The sequence below is a fragment of the Procambarus clarkii genome, chromosome 7 (assembly GCF_040958095.1).
Source record: "Procambarus clarkii isolate CNS0578487 chromosome 7, FALCON_Pclarkii_2.0, whole genome shotgun sequence".
Classification (NCBI taxonomy): Eukaryota; Metazoa; Arthropoda; class Malacostraca; order Decapoda; family Cambaridae; genus Procambarus; species Procambarus clarkii.
In genome coordinates this window covers 51,364,042-51,389,420 of record NC_091156.1, presented here as the reverse complement: position 1 = coordinate 51,389,420, position 25,379 = coordinate 51,364,042, and the positions used below count along the sequence as shown (strand labels likewise).

General features: G+C 40.1%; 2 protein-coding genes across 2 annotated transcripts; both read right to left on the bottom strand.

The window, feature by feature from the left end:
* Positions 1-776: 776 nt before the first annotated feature.
* Positions 777-1,115, bottom strand: LOC138358231 (hyaluronan mediated motility receptor-like). The gene has a single exon (XM_069315883.1). The coding sequence runs from the start codon at positions 1,113-1,115 to the stop codon at positions 777-779; it is 339 nt and encodes a 112-aa protein (XP_069171984.1).
* LOC138358230 (uncharacterized protein PF3D7_1120000-like) lies at positions 1,115-2,041 on the bottom strand. Its single transcript, XM_069315875.1, has 2 exons — positions 1,517-2,041; positions 1,115-1,414 (listed from the first exon to the last, which is right to left on the bottom strand). Exons 1-2 carry the CDS (start codon positions 2,039-2,041, stop codon positions 1,115-1,117), a joined length of 825 nt encoding a protein of 274 aa, XP_069171976.1.
* Positions 2,042-25,379: the final 23,338 nt, after the last annotated feature.

Here is a 25,379-nt window from a genome sequence, read left to right as displayed (position 1 = left end):
TACGTGGGCACTTGCGATTTCGTAGCTCAGAAAATTTATTATGAATCACACCGCTGCTATTCGAACCTTATAATATAAAAGTATTCGTTGCTTTCTTTGGTTGTAGATATACACAGTAGAAACTTCAGTAGTTTTATTGAATAAGGCAACAAGGTGTATAACTGGCCAGCCGAGGACCAACCTGCTCTGGGTCTGTGAGAATACTGAGGCCTGCTGGAAGCACGCCTGGTACCGCTCTGTCTGGCATGACGTCAGAGGCCTACTCGCCTGTGATTGGTTATGTTTCAACCGTCATACAATTTGAGTATTAACATTTCATGGGTCTGAGAGTATCCTTCATGTGTCTGAGAGTATCCTTCATATCTATGAGAGTATCCGTCATGTCTCTTATAGTATCCTTTATGTCTCTGAGAATATCCTTTATATCTCTGAGAGTATACTTCATATCTCTGAGAGTATCCTTCATGTCTGAGAGTTTGCTTTATGTCTCTGAGAATATACTTCATGTCTCTGAGAGTATCCTTCATGGGTTTGAGGGTATCCTTCATGTCTCTGAGAGTATCCTCCATGCCTCTGAGAGTATCCTTGATGGGTATGAGAATATCCTTCATGGGCTCTGCGAGTATCCTTTATGGATCTGAGATATCCTTGATATCTCTGAGAGTATCACTCATGTCTCTCAGAGTATCCTTCATGTCTCTGAGAGTACCCTTCATGTTTCTGAGAGTATCCTAGATGTTATGGGGGATTATCCTTGATGTCTCTGAGAGTATCCTTCATGGGGGTGTGAGAGACTCCTTCATGGGTTTCAGAGTTTCCTTGATGTCTCTGAGAGTATCCTTGATGTCTCTGAGAGTATCATTGATAACTCTGAGAGTATCCATGACGTCTTTGAGAGTATCCTTATTGTCGCTGAGAGTATCAGTGATGACTTTGAGAGTATTCTTCGTGTCTTTGATAGTATCTGTCAAGTCTCCAAAAGAATCCTTCATGGGTCTGGGAGTATCCTTCATATCTCTGAGAGAATCCTTGACGATGCTGAGAGTATCCTTGATGTGTCTGAGGGTATCCGTGATGTCTCTGAGAGTATCCTTCATGTCTCTGAGAGTATCCATCATGGGTCTTTGAGTATCTTTAATGCCTCTGAGAGTATCATTGATGTCTCTGAGAGTATCGTCATGTGTCTGAGATTATCCTTCATATCTCTGACAGTATCCTTCATGTCTCTGAAAGCATCCTTCATATCTATGAGAGCATCCGTCACGTCTTTGAGAGTAACCTTCATGTCTCTGAGAGTATCTTTCATGTCTATGAGAGTATCCTTCATGTCTTTGAGAGAATCCTTCATGGGACTCAGTGTATCCTTGATGTCTCTGAGAGTATCCTTGATGTCGTTGAGGGTATCATTGTGACTCTGAGAGTATCATTCATGTTTCTGAGAGTATTCTTCATGTCTCTGAGCGTATCATTGAAGTCTTTGAGAGTGTCCTTCATGGGGGCTAAGAGTATCCTTCACGTGTTTGAGAGTATCCTTGATATCTCTGAGAGTATCCTTGATGACGCTGAGAGTAGCCTTGGCGTTTCTGAGTGTACCCGTTATGTCTCTGAGAGTATCCTTCATATCTCTGACAGTATCCTTCATGTCTCTGAAAGTATCCTTCATATCTATGAGAGCATCCGTCACGTCTTTGAGAGTAACCTTCATGTCTCTGAGAGTATCTTTCATGTCTCTGAGAGTATCCTTCATGTCTCTGAGAGTATCATTCATGGGTCTGAGAGTATCCTTCATGTCTCTGTGAGTATCCTTCATGTCTTTGAGAGAATCATTCATGTCTTCAAGAGTATCCATGATGTCTCTGAGACATTCCCTTATGCCTCTGAGAGTATCCTTCATGCCTCTGAGAGTATCCTTCATGTCTTTGAGAGAATCCTTCATGTCTTCAAGAGTATCCATGATGTCTCTGAGACATTCCCTTATGCTTCTGAGAGTATCCTTCATGCCTCTGAGAGTATCCTTCATGTCTCTGAGAGTATCTTTCATGGGGTCTGAGAGTATCTTTAATATATCTGAGAGTATCCTTCAAGTCTCTAGGAGTATCCTACATGTTTCTGAACGTATGCTTCATGTCTCTGAGAGTATCTTTTATGTCTCTGCGAGTATGCTTCATATCTCTGAAAGTATCCATAATCGGTTTGAGAGGACCCTTCATGTCTCTGAGAGTGTCCAGTATATCTCTGAGAGTATCCTTCATGTCTTTGAGAGTATCCTTCATGGTTATGAGAGTATCATTCATTTCTCTTGAGAGTATCCTTCATGTCGCTGAGTGTATCCTCAAAGGGTCTGCGAGTATCCTTCATGGGTCTGAGAGTTTCTTACACGGGTCTGAGAGTATCCTTCATATCTCTATGAGTACCCTTCATGTCTCTGAGAGTATCCATCATGTCTCCGAGAGTATTTTTCGTGTCTCTGAGAGTATCCTTGATGACGTCTGCACCTATTCGCAGTTTGAAATTCCGACTTTTTATACAAAAAATCTGCCAATTACTGAAAGCGGCGGTGGGTCACATTTTGCCCCCCCCCCCCTGCAGTTTTCAAAATATCCAAAACATCCGAAATTCGAAACCTGAGCCATATTTTGGACCAAAATTCTGGCTATCTGCACCTATTCGCCGTTTGAAATTCCGACTTTTTATACCAAAAATCTGCCAATTACTGAAAGCGGCGGTGGGTCACATTTTGCCCAAACCCCCCTGCAGTTTTCAAAATATCCCAAACATCCCAAATTCGATACCTGAGCCATATTTTGGACCCAAATTCTAGCTCTCTGCACCTATTCGCAGTTTGAAATTCCGAATTTTTATACAAAAAACCTGCCAATTACTGAAAGCGGCGGTGGGTGTGGGACTTTTGGGGCTTGAATCTGATTATTTAAATATTAATGTAGTAGATTAAATTACGAAGGACCACCCGCCTTTAAAGTAAAGAGGGAAACTGAGAATTTCTGATCATTAGATAATTCCTAGATGAACCAGTAACTATGGATAAAATACTAGAGAATATGATCATAGAAATAATTAATGGGCTGTATAATTAAATGAATCAAACCCTCAAAAACCTACATTGGGGGGTTATTACTGGAGGTAAGTACGTCCAGGAACTAGTGTGGTTCGTTCACTAATCCAAATAATAATAATCTAATCCTATGAATTATGGTGAAAATGATGTCATTACTATGAATGGGAACATACATTATAAGTATAATAATGAGATTCACAATAAGCACATGTTAATCCTGAGGAATTCTGCATATAAATAATTGCAATAAAATTCATGAATGAATATAAAATCTTAGCTTAAATATGATTCCTTTAGGTAAGCCACGGCGTTTCCTCTGATTCTCTGGACTCGGTTGGCTGACGAATGGGACGAATTAACATGGGAGAAGGCGGCAGGGAGAATTCTTCTCACGTGCTGCAAGACAAATATTTACAGTAGCAACTAATTTAACTACTGAATATCTATATTCAAGAAATTGAGAGTTACAGGTGACAAAATTAATAACCTGTTATTAGATGTTATCATGCGTCGTAACGGTCAATCACCCAGCTACTACAAAACTCTTTACAAGATGCATCACATAAAGGGAATATACTTAGCTGAAAGGGCACTGTATAAGTTTTAAGATTGCCGTAATTCGCGTCCCCAGGCTCCGGCTAGGCCTAACCTGGATCGTGGCGCGCTTCACTGGCTAGTCACGTGTCATCAAGAACCAGATTAGAAGGTCCTTTATATGACACCAGCACCAGTTGAAGATATTATCTGCAAGGTTATTCACGCCTCACAGTGGCGACTTTCATCTGAGGATGGATAACGTCTACCCTAATGGCTGGGTAATGGCGTCACCTCGTGAGTACGGTATGAGCAGGTTTACCTCAGAGCTTCTCCACATGCGCACTGGCAAACCTCCTCAACCCACGCAGCGTCCCGCGTTCATTAAACAAATTATTGTCACGAACATTAATATTTCTCGCATTTACGCTTGAAACGTTGAAGACTGGACGGGTTTATTATTTAGAGGAGGGAAATATTATTATTTGCCAATTTAGAGATAGTAAATATATAAGGGAGAGGAATTAATGTCTCCCCATGGCATTCACTCTTGACGTTAACTTTTATTACTAGATAATCGCTATGACTCCAACGCTCTATTCGGCTTTTAGTTGGAGGTCAAATCATCTGCAATTAATTATCATACAGAATGCCTTAGTTATAGAGAATCGAATTTAATTCTCAAATACATTGAATATAATGTGTTGATTGTAAGGAAATCTGACGCAATACTGGCGTCGGATGACGTGAGAATTCTAGCCTACTGCACAGATGAAATTATTAGTACATGAGAATTCTACGTGTTGTTAATTTTACTTACTACAATAATTAGTAGAGTTAGTAATAAGTAATGAGAATACAACAGTGTTGTATTCGGTGTTGGAAATATCCAACATAACTCCGGGGGGAGGATTCTAGGGTCGTAGTGTACTGTGGAGTACTGACCTATCCGGAAGTGATATTAAGATTAGTACATTAGTATGTTAATATGTTAGTATGTTAGTACACACATAACAAACGTCCCGGATTTAACAAGGACTTACAAGAACTTGAGTCTTGCTATTTACATGTCAAATGAAACATGTTACTTATAGCCTACACAATAATTAAAGAATTGCTCTTAGTTGAGAACTAGAATAGGCTTGCAGTTTCCCTTAGTGGAAACATGCATTAACTATTGAAACATTAAATGATTAAGTTATCGGTAATCAGGAACCATCTAAAGCTTGCAATAAACTCAACAACTAGGGTCGCAGTGACATGTAATGGTGTATTATGTAGCTGCTGAATCATAGGTAAACTCAGAATAATTTCCTAAGAACTGATAACACTATTGTATGATTATACAGTAAATATTATTAGTCAATTAAGATCAAGGAGACTATGACACTACAGTAAGGTCACTGTCTAGGGTCGCTGTGACTTGTAACTATTGAGTTACTAGACAATAACATTACCGCAGCATCATGATCACCCCAAATTCAAATGAGGAAATTGAATTTAATGTGCACTGCCATGCAGTAGTCATTCTGACTGATGGTACAACTAATTTGCTAACTAGCTAAAATAATAGGAAAGTAGAGAACTGAAAAGTTTATTCATTAAAATCATGGAAAATTTTGAGTCGACAGTGAGATTAGTAGCCTAGTCATTCTGACTTATGAGCTAATTAAGTGGCAGCTCATAGGCTTGACACTGTAAACTGTTTAGTACGAAATCACCTTTACATGAAATTGAGTTTATTAAATCAGTCTCTATAAGTATAGTCAACTGTAATTAATGGTGAGTACAGATTAGGCTAGTACTCAGTTGACACTAACTAAAGTCCCTAAACCTACCTAAATAAATGGTTTGAGTTTCTAACCTACCTAAGTAAGGGACTAAGCTAATTGTGAGCAAATGTACTCGAATTAACATTGTGAGCAGTATTGAGCTCATTAACTGGTCGAGCTATATTGAACTCGTGAACATGGTGAGCTACATTGAGCTCGTTAGCAGTGCTAACAGGGTGAGTTCAGTGAACTCGTCAACAGTGTTGACAGGGTGAACTACAGTGAGCTCGTTAGCAGTGCTAACAGGGTGAGCTGTAGTGAGCTCGTTAACAGTGCTAACAGGGTGAGTTCAGTGAACTCGAATTAACGAGGTGGAGCTTTGTCATTCAGTTATCATGGCGAGCAATATTAAGCTCGTACGCATGGCGAACGAGCACTCATATTATTACGTTAATTCTAAGGTGAGCTATGTTAAGCTCATGAAGCATGTTAATTAACAATGCTAATGTTTAACGATAATGCATTAAACATATTAGTGCTCTGTAAATTCGCTTACGTATTAGTAAGTTTGCAAGTTTGTTCGTGCTGCGCTCCTACACTAAATAAGCAGAAACGAAAGAAAAACAACTCAAACAATTGATGCAAGTATTTATCACTAACTCTTAGTGCAGAAAACATGGTATTAAGAAGGTTTTCTTGGCAAACCTTTAAGCGCAAGTATAGTGGACCAGTGGTCCTAGTGAATTTGTAATTACTGAAGTTGCTTGATGACTTCATAGTATTACTAAATTCAGGAAATGCCAGTGGCATTGAGTGCTAGATTCTCTAGCCTAACATTTTTAATTACCTAGGGAGTACTAGATTCTCTAGCCCAACATTACAATTTAACTAGGAAGACTGAGTGTGGTCAATTACTACTTGTCGAGAATAATTCTAGGTCTGCAGTGAATTCAATGGTTTGGTCGCTGTGACTTGTACTTGTTTGAGTATGGACCATTGGTTTTCACTGAGAGCTATGAAACATCTCGGCGAGTATCAATTGCACTACATTCAATCTGAGTTTATTACTCAGCTGTGTTTCTCCTTTTAGCTTGCTGCTGGAGAATTGATTTACTGCTGACTAATTTATTATTGTTGGCAGGTTTAGGCTTGTTCACATTCAGAACTTTACCAGTAAGTAAGTAGCCACCTGCAGATTGGAGCATATTCATTCCCAATCGTTTAACATGTCCAGTTATGAACTGGTAATAGTAGTCGGCTCCTACTAGTACATCTACATTGTTAAGGCGGTCAGACATTAATTTGTTGTCAGCCAAATTAATTTCACGTTCCTGCAGGAAGTGGGCTGTGTACCCCAGACCCTTAATATTTAAGTCTAAAGGTATTTGATCTACAACAATGGCTTGGACAGCCTTGGCATGACTACCTAGTCGTACAAGCGGTTGAACTACTGTGTATTCATGGGTTCCTCGATTTATCATGGACCCTGACAAGTTTAATTTTACTTGTCCTATTGGTTGTAAATTAAGTGCCTTTGCTGCTCTTTGAGTAAGGAAAGTTCTCTGGGAACCTTGATCAAATAGCCTACGTATGGTGATCTTGGCTCCTCTGTTCTTCACTTGAAGTTGGGCAGTAGGCAGAGCAGCATCCACTTGAGATGCTTGGGAAGTTACGCTGTACACATCTCGCACCTTGCAGCACTGTACTTGTGTAGATTCTCTACGTCCTATTCTAGGATTGACATAATTAGTCCTAACTAATTTGCACAGTGCAGCATGATGCTTGCCCCTTCTACACCTATTGCAGGTGTTCAGTGGGGTTTCACAGCTGTTAACATTATGTGGTTTGAGACACCGAGTACATTTGTGTAACTGTTTGAGTCGTCTGACTCTTGTGTCTCTATTAGGATAATTAGTACATTTGTACAGAGAATGTTTTTGATGGCAAAACAAGCACATTCCCCATCCTACAGATCGTTTAGGGTTTACCGGTTTAGGTAAAACAGTATTTGCAGGTGGTGATGGTTTTGCTGTTTGCATTTGTTTGTTATTCATTCTCTTGTGAGTACTTGGTGTACTCAGGGGAACCATTAACAGGCTCTTGGGAGTGCTCTTTGGACTATTAGGTCTCTTAGGAGCACCTGTGGAGTTATTAGCAGTGCTCTTTGGACTATTAGGTCTCTTAGGAGCACCTGTGGGACTCTTAGGCCTCACTGATGAATCAGTATTTGACTGATTGTTGTTACATTGAGTATTAGCACCTTTGTTACCTAGTGACAGTGTCACTTTAGGAGTTTCAGGTAAGGAAACTGATGTAGGTACAGCTTTGGTGCATTCAGATTTAGCATTAATTGCTTGGTCTGCTGTATGATTGCTCATATTGCGCAAACCTGTAAATATATCCTGCATTGACAGGGTATTACCATTCTGGCACACATATAATTTATTAAGTGTGTCACCAGACAATTTTCTCTGGATGATAATTTTAGTCATCCACTCAGTAGTTGGGTGATCCACCTCTTTACTGAAAGAATTTATCAGTGACTCAAGCTGGAAACTAAAGGCTTGTAAAGAGTCAACTGATTGCTCTGGTGAAGATAAATTTAATAATTGGTGTACAAGGTTTATAATAGTCTTCTCATTGTTAGCACTTACTTTAGAAGGCTGTTGTGAGCAATTGTGACCATTACTTGTGTTGCTTAAGGCTTCTTGTTTAGCCTCAGCTTTGATTACAGCTTCGACTGCTGCTGCAGCATTAGCTTTATCATTTTCTGGTTCAGATTCACTGATTATTGCAGCTTCACTTGTTTCATCTGCAGCTTCAATTGTTTCTCTGGGTTCTGGTGATAAGCTAGTTAATTCAGTAGCCTTATGTATTGAACCTATAGAATCCAGGGAACATTGAGAAGTGTGGTCTGAAAATTGGTCAGACTCTGTAAACAAATCATCACATGAAGCTGTATTAGATGAGAGGTTAGAAAATGAAGGTTGAACTTCAGTTGTTGATCTTGTATAGTGATCAGTATTGATTAGAGGATTCTCCTCATCTTGAGGTAGCTCAGGTATTTCATCTGAACTGAGTGCTTGCTCGGTTGTAGTTTTTCTACAAAAACGTTCTATCCAATCAGAATCATTTTGTTTCGCAAGTACTCTTTCATAGTGATCTAACTGGTCTTGAATGGTATCTACATATTCATCAAGATCATATTCGATCTGACTTAATTCGTCTGGGTCAGTATTACTGACCTGGAGTAAGTTCCTATGAGACTCGATTACAGTCTTCACATGATCATATTTTTGGATGGCGTTCCTTATGTAACTTGCTAGTCTGTAGACGTCACCTGGGTCAGTTTCTACACAGAGATGACATTTCATAAGCAGTTTTCCTAAAGGACGTTGAAGAGCTGTCAAGAATCTTGCATTCCTTTCTAAAGGATTCATTCTTGTGGTAAATGGAGTCTGATAGGGCTTATGTAGCTAGTGGTATAGCTATGGTGTCTGCACCTTGATGTAAAGCAGGTATAAGTATTGACAGCCTGGTATTTCTTGAGGCTGGTTGTAATTTACCTCATTTAGAGGTTAGCTACCTACCTAATAATAAGCAACTAAGATTTGAGTGGTACCTTGGTCTCACTACAGGTGTTCCTCAGCTTAGCTCATCTAAATCAGCCTCGGATGGGTAGTGGACTTACAGTAACACTCAAAGACATACATAGAAATATGCAATAAAATAATTACACAATAAATGGTTAATCCCACCCTTGATAGGGTCAGCACAAAAGAATAATATATATCACTAACTAGCTCAAGCTTAGTCGTGGGAATTTCTACTTGAGAAACTACAACTATATTTAGTCTATGCTTGTGCCAAATTCAACACAATCACAGCCTAAATTGTTACCTAATAAAGGTTGGCAAAGATTATATTATGGTGCAATAATGTGCAAACAATTGTGCTGTGTTTTTGGGTTTTTTGTATTTTATATAATATACACTTGTGTAATTATGTGTATAAGAAATTAAATGAACACAAAGGAATTAATTGTGTTTGGCAAGTATTCTACTGCCGTAAATATTATCTAACTCCTAAATGTACTCCTAATGTGGAATAAAATATTATCAGGGTTAGTAATGATTAACTAGTATGAGATCAGTAATTTATATTAGTATACTGGATCCCTAAATATTAATGATCCACTGACATGAGTGAATCAGTAATTATAACATGGATTCAGGCTATAATGGACAGTCTGCTGACAGCCATACATTGAAACATTGGTATAGCCTAAATGGTTAACACTTAATTGGTGTTAGTGATTAATATAAGGTTATGAGCTGTTGCTCTTGGTGACCTAAAGATTCTACTTCAGTATGAAGTGTAGGTCTAAATGTTGTGGGTAATTGGTTATGACCCACTAAAGCTACCTTAGACATGAGGTGAAAGTAGCAATATGTTAGTGTGATCTAGACTAACTAATGTGTTACACTGTTAGTTGACACAATTAATTAAATAGTTAGTCTAGCTTATGTCACACAAGGATTAGTTATTATTGATTAATATTTTAATTATAAATTTAATGCCTATCCGGTTCGATAAGGACCATAATGTGGGACTTTTGGGGCTTGAATCTGATTATTTAAATATCAATGTAGTAGATTAAATTACGAAGGACCACCTGCTTTTAAAGTAAAGAGGGAAACTGAGAATTTCTGATCATTAGATAATTCCTAGATGAACCAGTAACTATGGATAAAATACTAGAGAATATGATCATAGAAATAATTAATGGGCTGTATAATTAAATGAATCAAACCCTCAAAAACCTACATTAAGGGGTTATTACTGGAGGTAAGTACGTCCAGGAACTAGTGTGGTTCGTTCACTAATCCAAATAATAATAATCTAATCCTATGAATTATGGTGAAAATAATGTCATTACTATGAATGGAAACATACATTATAAGTATAATAATGAGATTCACAATAAGCACATGTTAATCCTGAGGAATTCTGCATATAAATAATTGCAATAAAATTCAAGAATGAATTTAAAATCTTAGCTTAAAGATGATTCCTTTAGGAAAGCCACGGCGTTTCCTCTGATTCTCTGGACTCGGTTGGCTGACGAATGGGACGGATTAACATGGGAGAAGGCGGCAGGGAGAATTCTTCTCACGTGCTGCAAGACAAATATTTACAGTAGCAACTAATTTAACTACTGAATATCTATATTCAAGAAATTGAGAGTTACAGGTGACAAAATTAATAACCTGTTATTAGATGTTATCATGCGTCGTAACGGTCAATCACCCAGCTACTACAAAACTCTTTACAAGATGCATCACATAAAGGGAATATACTTAGCTGAAAGGGCACTGTATAAGTTTTAAGATTGCCGTAATTCGCGTCCCCAGGCTCCGGCTAGGCCTATCCTGGATCGTGGCGCGCTTCACTGGCTGGTCACGTGTCGTCAAGAACCAGATTAGAAGGTCCTTTATGTGACACCAGCACCAGTTAAAGATATTATCTGCAAGGTTATTCACGCCTCACAGTGGCGTCACCTCGTGAGTACAGTATGAGCAGGTCTACCTCAGAGCTTCTCCACACGCGCACTGGCAAACCTCCTCAACCCACGCCGCGTCCCGCGTTCATTAAACAAATTATTGTCACGAACATTAATATTTCTCGCATTTACGCTTGAAACGTTGAAGACTGGACGGGTTTATTATTTAGAGGAGGGAAATATTATTATTTGCCAATTTAGAGATAGGAAATATATAAGGGAGAGGAATTAATGTCTCCCCATGGCATTCACTCATGACGTTAACTTTTATTACTAGATAATCGCTATGACTCCAACGCTCTATTCGGCTTTTAGTTGGAGGTCAAATCATCTGCAATTAATTATCATACAGAATGCCTTAGTTATAGAGAATCGAATTTAATTCTCAAATACATTGGATATAATGTGTTTATTGTAAGGAAATCTGACGCAATACTGGCGTCGGATGACGTGAGAATTCTAGCCTACTGCACAGATGAAATTACTAGTACATGAGAATTCTACGTGGTGTTAATTTTACTTACTACAATAATTAGTAGAGTTAGTAATAAGTAATGAGAATACAACAGTGTTGTATTCGGTGTTGGAAATATCCAACAGTGGGTCACATTTTACCCAAACCCCCCTGCAGTTTTCAAAATATCCCAAACATCCCAAATTCAATACCTGAGCCATATTTTGGACCCAAATTCTGGCTCTCTGCACCTATTCACATTTTGAAATTCCGAATTTTTATACCAAAAATATGCATATTACTGAAAGCGGCCGTGGGTCACATTTTGCCCAAGCCCCCCTGCAGTTTTCAAAATATCCCAAACATCCCAAATTCGATACCTGAACCATATTTTGCACCCAATTTTTGGCTCTCTGCACCTATTCGCAGTTTAAAAATCCTACTTTTTATGACAAAATGATGCATATTACTGAAAGCAGCTGTGGGTCACATTTTGCCTAAACCCCCCTGCAGTTTTCAAAATCTCCCAAACATCCCAAATTCGATACCTGAGCCATATTTTGGACCAAAATTCTTGCTCTCTGCACCTATTCCCAGTTTGAAATTCCGAATTTTTTTACCAAAAATATGCATATTACTGAAAGCGGCGGTGAGTCACATTTTGCCCAGCCCCCCTGCAGTTTTCAAAATATCCTAAACATCCCTAATTCGATACCTGAGCTATATTTTGGACCCAAATTCTGGCTCTCTGCACCTATTCGCAGTTTGAAATTCCTTATTTTCATACGAAAAATCTGCCAATTACTGAAAGCGGCGTTGGGTCACATTTTGCCAAACCACCCAGCAGTTTTCAAAATATTCTAAACATCCCAAATTCGATACTTGAGCCATATTTTGGACCCAAATTCTGGCTCTCTGCACCTATTCGTAGTTTGAAATTCCTACTTTTTATACCAAAAATATGCATATTACTGAAAGCAGCAGTGGGTCACATTTTGCTCAAGCCCCCTTGCAGTTTTCAAAATATCCCAAACATCCCAAATACGATACCTGAGCCATATTTTGAACCCAATTTCTGGCTCTCTGCACCTATTCGCAGTTTGAAATTCCTAATTTTTATACCAAAAATATGCATATTACTGAAAGCAGCGGTGGGTCACATTTTGCCCAAACCCCCCTGCAGTTTTCAAAATATCCCAAACATCCTAAATTTGATACCTGAGCCATATTTTGGACCCAAATTCTGGCTCTCTGCACCTATTCCCAGTTTGAAATTCCGACTTTTTATACCAAAAACATGCATATTACTGAAAGCTGCGGTGAGTCACATTTTGCCCAGGCCCCCCTGCAGTTTTCAAAATATCCCAAACATCGCTAATTCGATACCTGAGCTATATTTTGGACCGAAATTCTGGCTCTCTGCACCTATTTGCAGTTTGAAATTCCGACTTATTATACAAAAAATCTGCCAATTACTGAACGCGGCGGTGGGTCACATTTTGCCCAAACACCCCTGCAGTTTTCTCAATATCCCAAACATCCCAAATTCGATACCTGAGCCATATTTTGGACCCAAATTCTGGCTCTCTGCACCTATTCGCAGTTTGACATTCCGAATTTTCATACGAAAAATCTGCCAATTACTGAAAGCGGCGGTGGGTCACATTTTGCCCAAACCACCCTGCATTTTTCAAAATATTCTAAACATCCCAAATTCGATACCTGAGCCATATTTTGGACCCAAATTCTGGCTCTTTGCACCTATTCACAGTTTGAAATTCCTACTTTTTATACCAAAAATAAGCATATTACTGAAAGCAGCGGTGGGTCACATTTAGATCTAACACCCCTGCAATTTTCAAAATGTCCCAAACATCCCCAATTCGATACCTGAGCCATATTTTGAACCCAAATTCTTGCTCTCTGCACCTATTCGCATTTTGAAATTCCGACTTTTTATACCAAAAATATGCATATTACAGAAAGTGGCAGTGGGTCACATCTTGACCCAAGCCCCCTGCAGTTTTCAAAAAATCACAAACATCCCAAATTCGATACCTGAGCCATATTTTGGACCCAAATTCTGGCTCTCTGCACCTATTCCCAGTTTGAAATTATGAATTTTTATATCAAAAATATGCATATTACTGAAAACGGCGATGGGTCACATTTTGCCCAAGCCCCCCCTGCAGTTTTCAAAATATCCCAAAGAACCCAAATTCGATACCTGAGCCATATTTTGTACCCAAATTCTGGCTTTCTGCACCTATTCGCAGTTTGAAATTCCGACTTATTATACGAAAAATCTGCCAATTACTGAAAGCGGCGGTGGGTCACATTTTACCCAAACCACCTTGCAGTTTTCAAAATATTCTAAGCATCCCAAATTCGATACGTGAGCCATATTTTGGACCCAAATTCTTGCTCTCTGCACCTATTCGCAGTTTGAAATTCCTAATTTTTATACCAAAAATATGCATATTACTGAAAGCAGCGGTGGGTCACATTTTGGCCAAACCCCTCTGCAGTTTACAAAATATTCCAAACATCCCAAATTTGAAACCTGAGCCATATTTTGGACCCAAATTCTGGCTCTCTGCACCTATTCCCAGTTTGATATTCCGACTTTTTATACCAAAAATATGCATATTACTGAAAGCGGCGGTGGGTCACATTTTGCCCAAGCCCCTCTGCAGTTTTCCAAATATCCCAAAAATCCCAAATTCGATATCTAAGCCATATTTTGGACCCAAATTCTGGCTCTCTGCACCTATTTGCAGTATGAAATTCCGAGTTATTATACCAAAAATATGCCAATTACTGAAACCGGCGGTGGGTCACATTTTGCCCAAACCCCCCTGCAGTTTTCTAAATATCCCAAACATCCCAAATTCGATACCTGAGCCATATTTTGGACCCAAATTCTGGCTCTCTGCACCTATTTGCAGTTTGAAATTCCGAATTTTCATACAAAAAATCTGCCAATTACTGAAAGCACCGGTGGGTCACATTTTGCCCAAACGCCCCTGCCGTTTTCAAAATATCCCAAACATCCCAAATTCGATACCTGAGCCATATTTTGGACCCAAATTCTGGCTCTCTGCACCTATTCGCAGTTAGAAATTCCGACTTTTTATACAAAAAATATGCCAATCACTGAAAGCGGCGGTGGGTCACATTTTGCCCAAACCCCATTGCAGTTTTCAAAATATCCCAAACATCCCAAATTCGATACCTGAGCCATATTTTGGACCCAAATTCTGGCTCTCTGCACCTATTCGCAGTTTGAAATTCCGACTTTTTATACAAAAAATATGCCAATCACTGAAAGCTGCGGTGGGTCACATTTTGCCCAAACGCCCCTGCCGTTTTCAAAATATCCCAAACATCCCAAATTCGATACCTGAGCCATATTTTGGACCCAAATTCTGGCTCTCGGCACCTATTCGCCGTTTGAAGTTCTGAATTTTTATACAAAAAATCAGCCAATTACTGAAAGCGGCGGTGGGTCACATTTTGCCCAAACCCCCCTGCAGTTTTCCAAATATCCTAAACATCCCAAATTCGGTACCTGAGCCATATTTTGGACCCAAATTCTGGCTCTCGGCACCTATTCGCCGTTTGAAATTCTGAATTTTTAAAAAAAAATCAGCCAATTACTAAAAGCGGCGGTGGGTCACATTTTGCCCAAACCCCCCCTGCAGTTTTCTAAATACCCCAAACATCCCAAATTCGATACCTGAGCCATATTTTGGCCCCAAATTCTGGCTCTCTGCACCTATTCGCAGTTTGAAATTCCGACTTTTTATACCAAAAACTGCCCAACGGTGGGTCACATTTTGCCCAAACCCCCCTTCAGTTTTCAAAATATCCTAAACATCCCAAATTCGATACCTGAACCATATTTTGGACCCAAATTCTTGCTCTCTGCACCTATTCGCAGTTTGAAATTCCGAATTTTTATACCAAAAATATGCATATTACTGAAAGCAGCGGTGGGTCACATTTTGCTCAAGCCCCCTTGCAGTTTTCAAAATATCCCAAACATCCCAAATTCGATACCTGAGCCATATTTTGAACCCAATTTCTGGCTCTCTGCACCTATTCGCAGTTTGAAATTCCTACTTTTTATACCAAAAATATGCATATTACTGAAAGCAGCGGTGGGTCACATTTTGCTCAAACCCCTCTGCAGTTTTCAAAATATCCCAAACATCCCAAATTTGATACCTGAGCCATATTTTGGACCCAAATTCTGGCTCTCTGCACCTATTCCCAGTTTGAAATTCCGAATTTTTATACCAAAAATATGCATGAAAGCTGCACCTATTCGCAGTTTGAAATTCCGACTTATTATACGAAAAATCTGCCAATTACTGAACGCGGCGGTGGGTCACATTTTGCCCAAACACCCCTGCAGTTTTCTCAATATCCCAAACATCCCAAATTCGATACCTGAGCCATATTTTGGACCCAAATTCTGGCTCTTTGCACCTATTCACAGTTTGAAATTCCTACTTTTTATACCAAAAATAAGCATATTACTGAAAGCAGCGGTGGGTCACATTTAGATCTTACACCCCTGCAATTTTCAAAATGTCCCAAACATCCCCAATTCGATACCTGAGCCATATTTTGAACCCAAATTCTTGCTCTCTGCACCTATTCGCATTTTGAAATTCCGACTTTTTATACCAAAAATATGCATATTACAGAAAGTGGCAGTGGGTCACATCTTGACCCAAGCCCCCTGCAGTTTTCAAAATATCCCAAAGAACCCAAATTCGATACCTGAGCCATATTTTGTACCCAAATTCTGGCTTTCTGCACCTATTCGCAGTTTGAAATTCCGATTTATTATACCAAAAATATGACAATTACTGAAATCGGCGGTGGGTCACATTTTGCCCAAACCCCCGTGCAGTTTTCTAAATATCCCAAACATCTCAAATTCGGTACCTGAGCCATATTTTGGACCCAAATTCTGACTCTCTGCACATATTCGCAGTTTGAAATTCCGAATTTTCATACGAAAAATCTGCCAATTACTGAAAGCGTCGGTGGGTCACATTTTGCCCAAACCACCTTGCAGTTTTCAAAATATTCTAAGCAGCCCAAATTCGATACGTGAGCCATATTTTGGACCCAAATTCTTGCTCTCTGCACCTATTCGCAGTTTGAAATTCCTAATTTTTATACCAAAAATATGCATATTACTGAAAGCAGCGGTGGGTCACATTTTGCCCAAACCCTTCTGCAGTTTACAAAATATCCCAAACATCCCAAATTCGAAACCTGAGCCATATTTTGGACCCAAATTCTGGCTCTCTGCACCTATTCCCAGTTTGATATTCCGACTTTTTATACCAAAAATATGCATGTTACTGAAAGCAACGGTGGGTCACATTTTGCCCAAGCCACCCTGCAGTTCTCAAAATATCCCAAACATCCCAAATTCGATATCTAAGCCATATTTTGGACCCAAATTCTGGCTCTCTGCACCTATTTGCAGTTTGAAATTCCGAGTTATTATACCAAAAATATGCCAATTACTGAAACCGGCGGTGGGTCACATTTTGCCCAAACCCCCCCTGCAGTTTTCAAAATATCACAAACATCCCAAATTCGATACCTGAGCCATATTTTGGACCCAAATTCTGGCTCTCTGCACCTATTTGCAGTTTGAAATTCCGAATTTTCATACAAAAAATCTGCCAATTACTGAAAGCACCGGTGGGTCACATTTTGCCCAAACGCCCCTGCCGTTTTCAAAATATCCCAAACATCCCAAATTCGATACCTGAGCCATATTTTGGACCCAAATTCTGGCTCTCTGCACCTATTCGCAGTTAGAAATTCCGACTTTTTATACAAAAAATATGCCAATCACTGAAAGCGTCGGTGGGTCACATTTTGCCCAAACCCCATTGCAGTTTTCAAAATATCCCAAACATCCCAAATTCGATACCTGAGCCATATTTTGGACCCAAATTCTGGCTCTCTGCACCTATTCGCAGTTTGAAATTCCGACTTTTTATACAAAAAATATGCCAATCACTGAAAGCTGCGGTGGGTCACATTTTGCCCAAACGCCCCTGCCGTTTTCAAAATATCCCAAACATCCCAAATTCGATACCTGAGCCATATTTTGGACCCAAATTCTGGCTCTCGGCACCTATTCGCCGTTTGAAGTTCTGAATTTTTATACAAAAAATCAGCCAATTACTGAAAGCGGCGGTGGGTCACATTTTGCCCAAACCCCCCTGCAGTTTTCCAAATATCCTAAATATCCCAAATTCGGTACCTGAGCCATATTTTGGACCCAAATTCTGGCTCTCGGCACCTATTCGCCGTTTGAAATTCTGAATTTTGTTAAAAAAAATCAGCCAATTACTAATAGCGGCGGTGGGTCACATTTTGCCCAAACCCCCCCTGCAGTTTTCTAAATACCCCAAACATCCCAAATTCGATACCTGAGCCATATTTTGGCCCCAAATTCTGGCTCTCTGCACCTATTCGCAGTTTGAAATTCCGACTTTTTATACCAAAAACTGCCAATTACTGAAAGCGGCGGTAGGTCACATTTTTCCCAAACCCCCCCTGCAGTTTTCAAAATATCCCAAACATCCCAAATTCGATACCTGAGCCATATTTTGGCCCCAAATTCTGGCTCTCTGCACCTATTCGCAGTTTGAAATTCCGACTTTTTATACAAAAAACCAGCCAATTACTGAAAGCAGCGGTAGGTCACATTTTGCCCAAACCCCCCTGCAGTTTTCAAAATATCCCAAACATCCCAAATTCGATACATGAGCCATATTTTGGACCCAAATTCTGGCTCTCTGCACCTATTCGCATTTTGAAATCCCGACTTTTTATGTAAAAAATATGCAAATTACTGAAAGCGGCGGTGGGTCACATTTTGCCCAAATCCCCCTTCAGTTTTCAAATTATCCCAAACATCTCAAATTCGATACCTGAGCCATATTTTTGACCCAAATTCTGGCTCTCGGCACCTATTCGCCGTTTGAAGTTCTGAATTTTTATACAAAAATTCAGCCAATTACTGAAAGCGGCAGTGGGTCACATTTTGCCCAAACCCCCCTTCAGTTTTCAAAATATCCTAAACATCCGAAATTCGATACCTGAGCCATATTTTGGACCCAAATTCTGGCTCTCTGCACCTATTCGCAGTTTGAAATTCCGACTTTTTACTCAAAAAATATGCCAATCACTGAAATCGGCGGTGGGTCACATTTTGCCCAAACCCCATTGCAGTTTTCAAAATATCCCAAACATCCCAAATTCGAGACCTGAGCCATATTTTGGACCCAAATTCTGGCTCTCTGCACCTATTCGCCGTTTGAAATTCTGACTTTATATACAAAAAAATCAGCCAATTACTGAGAGCGGCGGTGGGTCACATTTTGCCCAAACCCCATTGCAGTTTTCAAAATATCCCAAACATCCCAAATTCGATACCTGAGCCATATTTTGGACCCAAATTCTGGCTCTCTGCACCTATTCGCAGTTTGAAATTCCTACTTTTTATACCAAAAATAAGCATATTACTGAAAGCAGCGGTGGGTCACATTTAGCCCTAACACCCCTGCAATTTTCAAAATGTCCCAAACATCCCCAATTCGATACCTGAGCCATATTTTGAACCCAAATTCTTGCTCTCTGCACCTATTCGCATTTTGAAATTCCGACTTTTTATACCAAAAATATGCATATTACAGAAAGTGGCAGTGGGTCACATTTTGACCCAAGCCCCCTGCAGTTTTCAAAATATCCCAAACATCCCAAATTCGATACCTGAGCCATATTTTGGACCCAAATTCTGGCTCTCTGCACCTATTCCCAGTTTGAAATTCCGAATTTTTATATAAAAAATATGCGTATTACTGAAAGCGGCGATGGGTCACATTTTGCCCAAGCCCCCCTGCAGTTTTCAAAATATCCCAAAGATCCCAAATTCGATACCTGAGCTATATTTTGAACCCAAATTCTGGCTTTCTGCACCTATTCGCAGTTTGAAATTCCGACTTATTATACCAAAAATATGACAATTACTGAAACCGGCGGTGGGTCACATTTTGCCCAAACCCCCGTGCAGTTTTCTAAATATCCCAAACATCCCAAATTCGATACCTGAGCCATATTTTGGACCCAAATTCTGGCTCTCTGCACATATTCGCAGTTTGAAATTCCGAATTTTCATACGAAAAATCTGCCAATTACTGAAAGCGGCGGTGGGTCACATTTTACCCAAACCACCTTGCAGTTTTCAAAATATTCTAAGCATCCCAAATTCGATACGTGAGCCATATTTTGGACCCAAATTCTTGCTCTCTGCACCTATTCGCAGTTTGAAATTCCTAATTTTTATATCAAAAATGTGCATATTACTGAAAGCAGCGGTGGGTCACATTTTGCCCAAACCCCTCTGCAGTTTACAAAATATCCCAAACATCCCAAATTCGAAACCTGAGCTATATTTTGGACCCAAATTCTGGCTTTCTGCACCTTTTTGCAGTTTGAAATTCCGAATTATTATACCAAAAATATGCCAATTACTGAAACCGGCGGTGGGTCACATTTTGCCCAAACCCCCCTGCAGTTTTCTAAATATCCCAAACATCCCACATTCGATTCCTGAGCCATATTTTGGACCCAAATTCTGGCTCTCTGCACCTATATGAAGTTTGAAATTCCGAATTTTCATACAAAAAATCTGCCAATTACTGAAAGCACCGGTGGGTCACATTTTGCCCAAACGCCCCTGCCGTTTTCAAAATATCCCAAACATCCCAAATTCGGTACCTGAGCCATATTTTGGACCCAAATTCTGGCTCTCTGCACCTATTCGCAGTTTGAAATCACGACTTTTTATACAAAAAATCTGCCAATTACTGAAAGAGGCGGTGGGTCACATTTTGCCCAAACCCCCCTTCAGTTTTCATAATATCCCAAACATCCCAAATTCGATACCTGAGCCATATTTTGGACCCAAATTCTGGCTCTCGGCACCTATTCGCCGTTTGAAATTCTGACTTTATATACAAAAAAAATCAGCCAATTACTATAAGCGGCGGTGGGTCACATTTTGCCCAAACCCCCCCTGCGGTTTTCATAATATCCTAAACATCCCAAATTCGATACCTGAGCCATATTTTGGACCCAAATTCTGGCTCTCTGCACCTATTCGCAGTTTGAAATTCCTACTTTTTATATAAAAAATATGCCAATCACTGAAAGCGGCGGTGGGTCACATTTTGCCTAAACCCCATTGGTGTTTTCAAAATATCCCAAACATCCCAAATTCGACACCTGAGTCATATTTTGGACCTAAATTCTGGCTCTCTGCACCTATTCGCCGTTTGAAATTCTGACTTTATATACAAAAAAATCAGCCAATTACTGAAAGCGGCGGTGGGTCACATTTTGCCCAAACCCCCCCTGCGGTTTTCATAATATCCTAAACATCCCAAATTCGATACCTGAGCCATATTTTGGACCCAAATTCTGGCTCTCTGCACCTATTCGCAGTTTGAAATTCCTACTTTTTATATAAAAAATATGCCAATCACTGAAAGCGGCGGTGGGTCACATTTTGCCTAAACTCCATTGCAGTTTTCAAAATATCCCAAACATCCCAAATTCGACACCTGAGTCATATTTTGGACCCAAATTCTGGCTCTCTGCACCTATTTGCAGTTTGAAATTCAAAATTTTTATACAAAAAATCTGCCAATTACTGAAAGCGGTGGTGGGTCACAATTTGCCCAAACCGCCCTGCAGTTTTCAAAATATCCCAAACATCCCAAATTCGATACCTGAGCCATATTTTGGACCCAAATTCTGGTTCTCTGCACCTATTCGCATTTTGAAATCCCGAATATTTATGCCAAAAATCTGCCAATTACTGAAAGCGGCGGTGGGTCACATTTTGCCCAAACCCCCCTGCAGTTTTCCAAATATCCTAAACATCCCAAATTCGGTACCTGACCCATATTTTGGACCCAAATTCTAGCTCTCTGCACCTATTCGCAGTTTGAAATCCCGGCTTTTTATACAAAAAATCTGCCAATTACTGAAAGAGGCGGTGGGTCACATTTTGCCCAAACCCCCCTTCAGTTTTCAAAATATCCCAAACATCCCAAATTCGATACCTGAGCCATATTTTGGACCCAAATTCTGGCTCTCGGCACCTATTCGCCGTTTGAAATTCTGACTTTATATACAAAAAAATCAGCCAATTACTGAAAGCGGCGGTGGGTCACATTTTGCCCAAACCCCCCCTGCGGTTTTCATAATATCCTAAACATCCCAAATTCGATATCTGAGCCATATTTTGGACCCAAATTCTGGCTCTCTGCACCTATTCGCAGTTTGAAATTCCGACTTTTTATACAAAAAATCTGCCAATTACTGAAAGCGGCGGTGGGTCATATTTTGCCCAAACCCCCCTGCAGTTTTCAAAATATCCCAAACATCCCATATTCGATACCTGAGCCATATTTTGGACCCAAATTCTGGCTCTCTGCACCTATTCGCATTTTGAAATCCCGACTTTTTATGCAAAAAATCTGCAAATTACTGAAAGCGGCGGTGGGTCACATTTTGCCCAAACCACCCTTCAGTTTTCAAAATATCCCAAACATCTCAAATTCGATACCTGAGCCATATTTTGGACCCAAATTCTGGCTATCGGCACCTATTCGCCGTTTGAAGTTCTGAATTTTTATACAAAAAATCAGTCAATTACTGAAAGCGGCGGTGGGTCACATTTTGCCCAAACCCTCCTGCAGTTTTCCAAATATCCTAAACATCCCAAATTCGGTACCTGAGCCATATTTTGGACCCAAATTCTGGCTCTCTGCACGTATTCCCAGTTTGAAATCCCGACTTTTTATAAAAAAAATCTGCCAATTACTGAAAGCGGCCGTGGGTCACATTTTGCCCAAACCCCCCTGCGGTTTTCAAAATATCCTAAACATCCCAAATTCGATACCTGAGAAATATTTTGGACCCAAATTCTGGCTCTCCGCACCTATTCGCAGTTTGAAAATCCTACTTTTTATATAAAAAATATGCCAATCACTGAAAGCGGCGGTGGGTCACATTTTGCCTAAACCCCATTGCAGTTTTCAAAATATCCCAAACATCCCAAATTCGACACCTGAGTCATATTTTGGACCCAAATTCTGGCTTTCTGCACCTATTCGCAGTTTGAAATTCCGACTTTTTATACAAAAAAATTAGCCAATTACTGAAAGCGGCGGTGGGTCACATTTTGCCCAAACCCCCCTTCAGTTTTCAAAATATCCCAAACATCTCAAATTCGATACCTGAGCCATATTTTGGACCCAAATTCTGGCTCTCGGCACCTATTCGCCGTTTGAAGTTCTGAATTTTTATACAATAAATCAGCCAATTACTGAAAGCGGCGGTGGGTCACATTTTGCCCAAACCCCCCTGCAGTTTTCCAAATATCCGAAACATCCCAAATTCGGTACCTGAGCCATATTTTGGACCCAAATTCTGGCTCTCTGCACCTATTCGCAGTTTGAAATCCCGACTTTTTATACAAAAAATCTGCCAATTACTGAAAGAGGCGGTGGGTCACATTTTGCCCAAACCCCCCTTCAGTTTTCAAAATATCACAAACATCCCAAATTCGATACCTGAGCCATATTTTGGACCCAAATTCTGGCTCTCGGCACCTATTCGCCGTTTGAAATTCTGACTTTTTATACAAAAAAATCAGCCAATTACTGAAAGCGGCGGTGGGTCACATTTTGCCCAAACCCCCCTGCGGTTTTCAAAATAACCTTAACATCCCAATTTCGATACCTGAGAAATATTTTGGACTTAAATTCTGGCTCTCTGCACCTATTCGCAGTTTGAAATTCCTACCTTTTATATAAAAAATATGCCAATCACTGAAAGCAGCGGTGGGTCACATTTTGCCTAAACCCCATTGCAGTTTTCAAAATATCCCAAACATCCCAAATTCGACACCTGAGTCATATTTTGGACCCAAATTCTGGCTCTCTGCACCTATTCGCAGTTTGAAATTCCGACTTTTTATACAAAAAATCTGCCAATTACTGAAAGCGGCGGTGGGTCACATTTTGCCCAAACCCCCCTGCAGTTTTCAAAATATCCCAAACATCTCAAATTCGATACCTGAGCCATATTTTTAACCCAAATTCTGGCTCTCTGCACCTATTCGCATTTTGAAATCCCGACTTTTTATGCCAAAAATCTGCCAATTACTGAAAGCGGCGGTGGGTCACATTTTGCCCAAACCCCCCTGCAGTTTTCCAAATATCCCAAACATCTCAAATTCGATACCTGAGCCATATTTTGGACCCAAATTCTGGCTCTCGGCACCTATTCGCCGTTTGAAGTTCTGAATTTTTATACAAAAAATTAGCCAATTACTGAAAGCGGCGGTGGGTCACATTTTGCCCAAACCCCCCTGCAGTTTTCCAAATATCCTAAACATCCCAAATTCGGTACCTGAGCCATATTTTGGACCCTAATTCTGGCTCTCTGCACCTATTCGCAGTTTGAAATCCCGACTTTTTATACAAAAAATCTACCAATTACTGAAAGAGGCGGTGGGTCACATATTGCCCAAACCCCCCTTCAATTTTCAAAATATCCCAAACATCCCAAATTCGATACCTGAGCCATATTTTGGACCCAAATTCTGGCTCTCTGCACCTATTCGCCGCTTGAAATTCTGACTTTATATACAAAAAAATCAGCCAATTAATGAAAGCGGAGGTGGGTCACATTTTGCCCAAACCCCCCTGCGGTTTTCAAAATATCCTAAACATCCCAAATTCGATACCTGAGAAATATTTTGGACCCAAATTCTGGCTCTCTGCACCTATTCGCATTTTGAAATCCCGAATTTTTATGCCAAAAATCTGCCAATAACTGAAAGCGGCGGTGGGTCACATTTTGCCTAAACCCCATTGCAGTTTTCAAAATATCCCAAACATCCCAAATTCGACACCTGAGTCATATTTTGGACCCAAGTTCTGGCTCTCTGCACCTATTCGCAGTTTGAAATTCCGACTTTTTATACAAAAAATCTGCCAATTACTGAGATCGGCGGTGGGTCACATTTTGCCCAAACCCACCTGCAGTTTTCCGAATATCCTAAACATCCCAAATTCGGTACCTGAGCCATATTTTGGACCCTAATTCTGGCTCTCTGCACCTATTCGCAGTTTGAAATCCCGACTTTTTATACAAAAAATCTGCCAATTACTGAAAGAGGCGGTGGGTCACATATTGGCCAAACCCCCCTTCAGTTTTCAAAATATCCCAAACATCCCAAATTCGATACCTGAGCCATATTTTGGACCCAAATTCTGGCTCTCGGCACTTATTCGCCGTTTTAAATTTTGACTTTATATCCAAAAAAATCAGCCAATTACTGAAAGCGGCGGTGGGTCACATTTTGCCCAAACCCCCCTGCGGTTTTCATAATATCCTAAACATCCCAAATTCGATACCTGCGCCATATTTTGGACCCAAATTCTGGCTCTCTGCACCTATTCGCAGTTTGAAATTCCGACTTTTTATACAAAAAATCTGCCAATTACTGAAAGCGGCGGTGGGTCACATTTTGCCCACACCCCCCTTCAGTTTTCAAAATATCCCAAACATCCCATATTCGATACCTGAGCAATATTTTGGACCCAAATTCTTGCTCTCTGCACCTATTCGCATATTGAAATCCCGACTTTTTATTTAAAAAATCTGCAAATTACTGAAAGCGGTGGTGGGTCACAATTTGCCCAAACCCCCCTGCAGTTTTCAAAATATCCCAAACATCCCAAATTCGATACCTGAGCCATATTTTGGACCCAAATTCTGGTTCTCTGCACCTATTCGCATTTTGAAATCCCGAATATTTATGCCAAAAATCTGCCAATTACTGAAAGCGGCGGT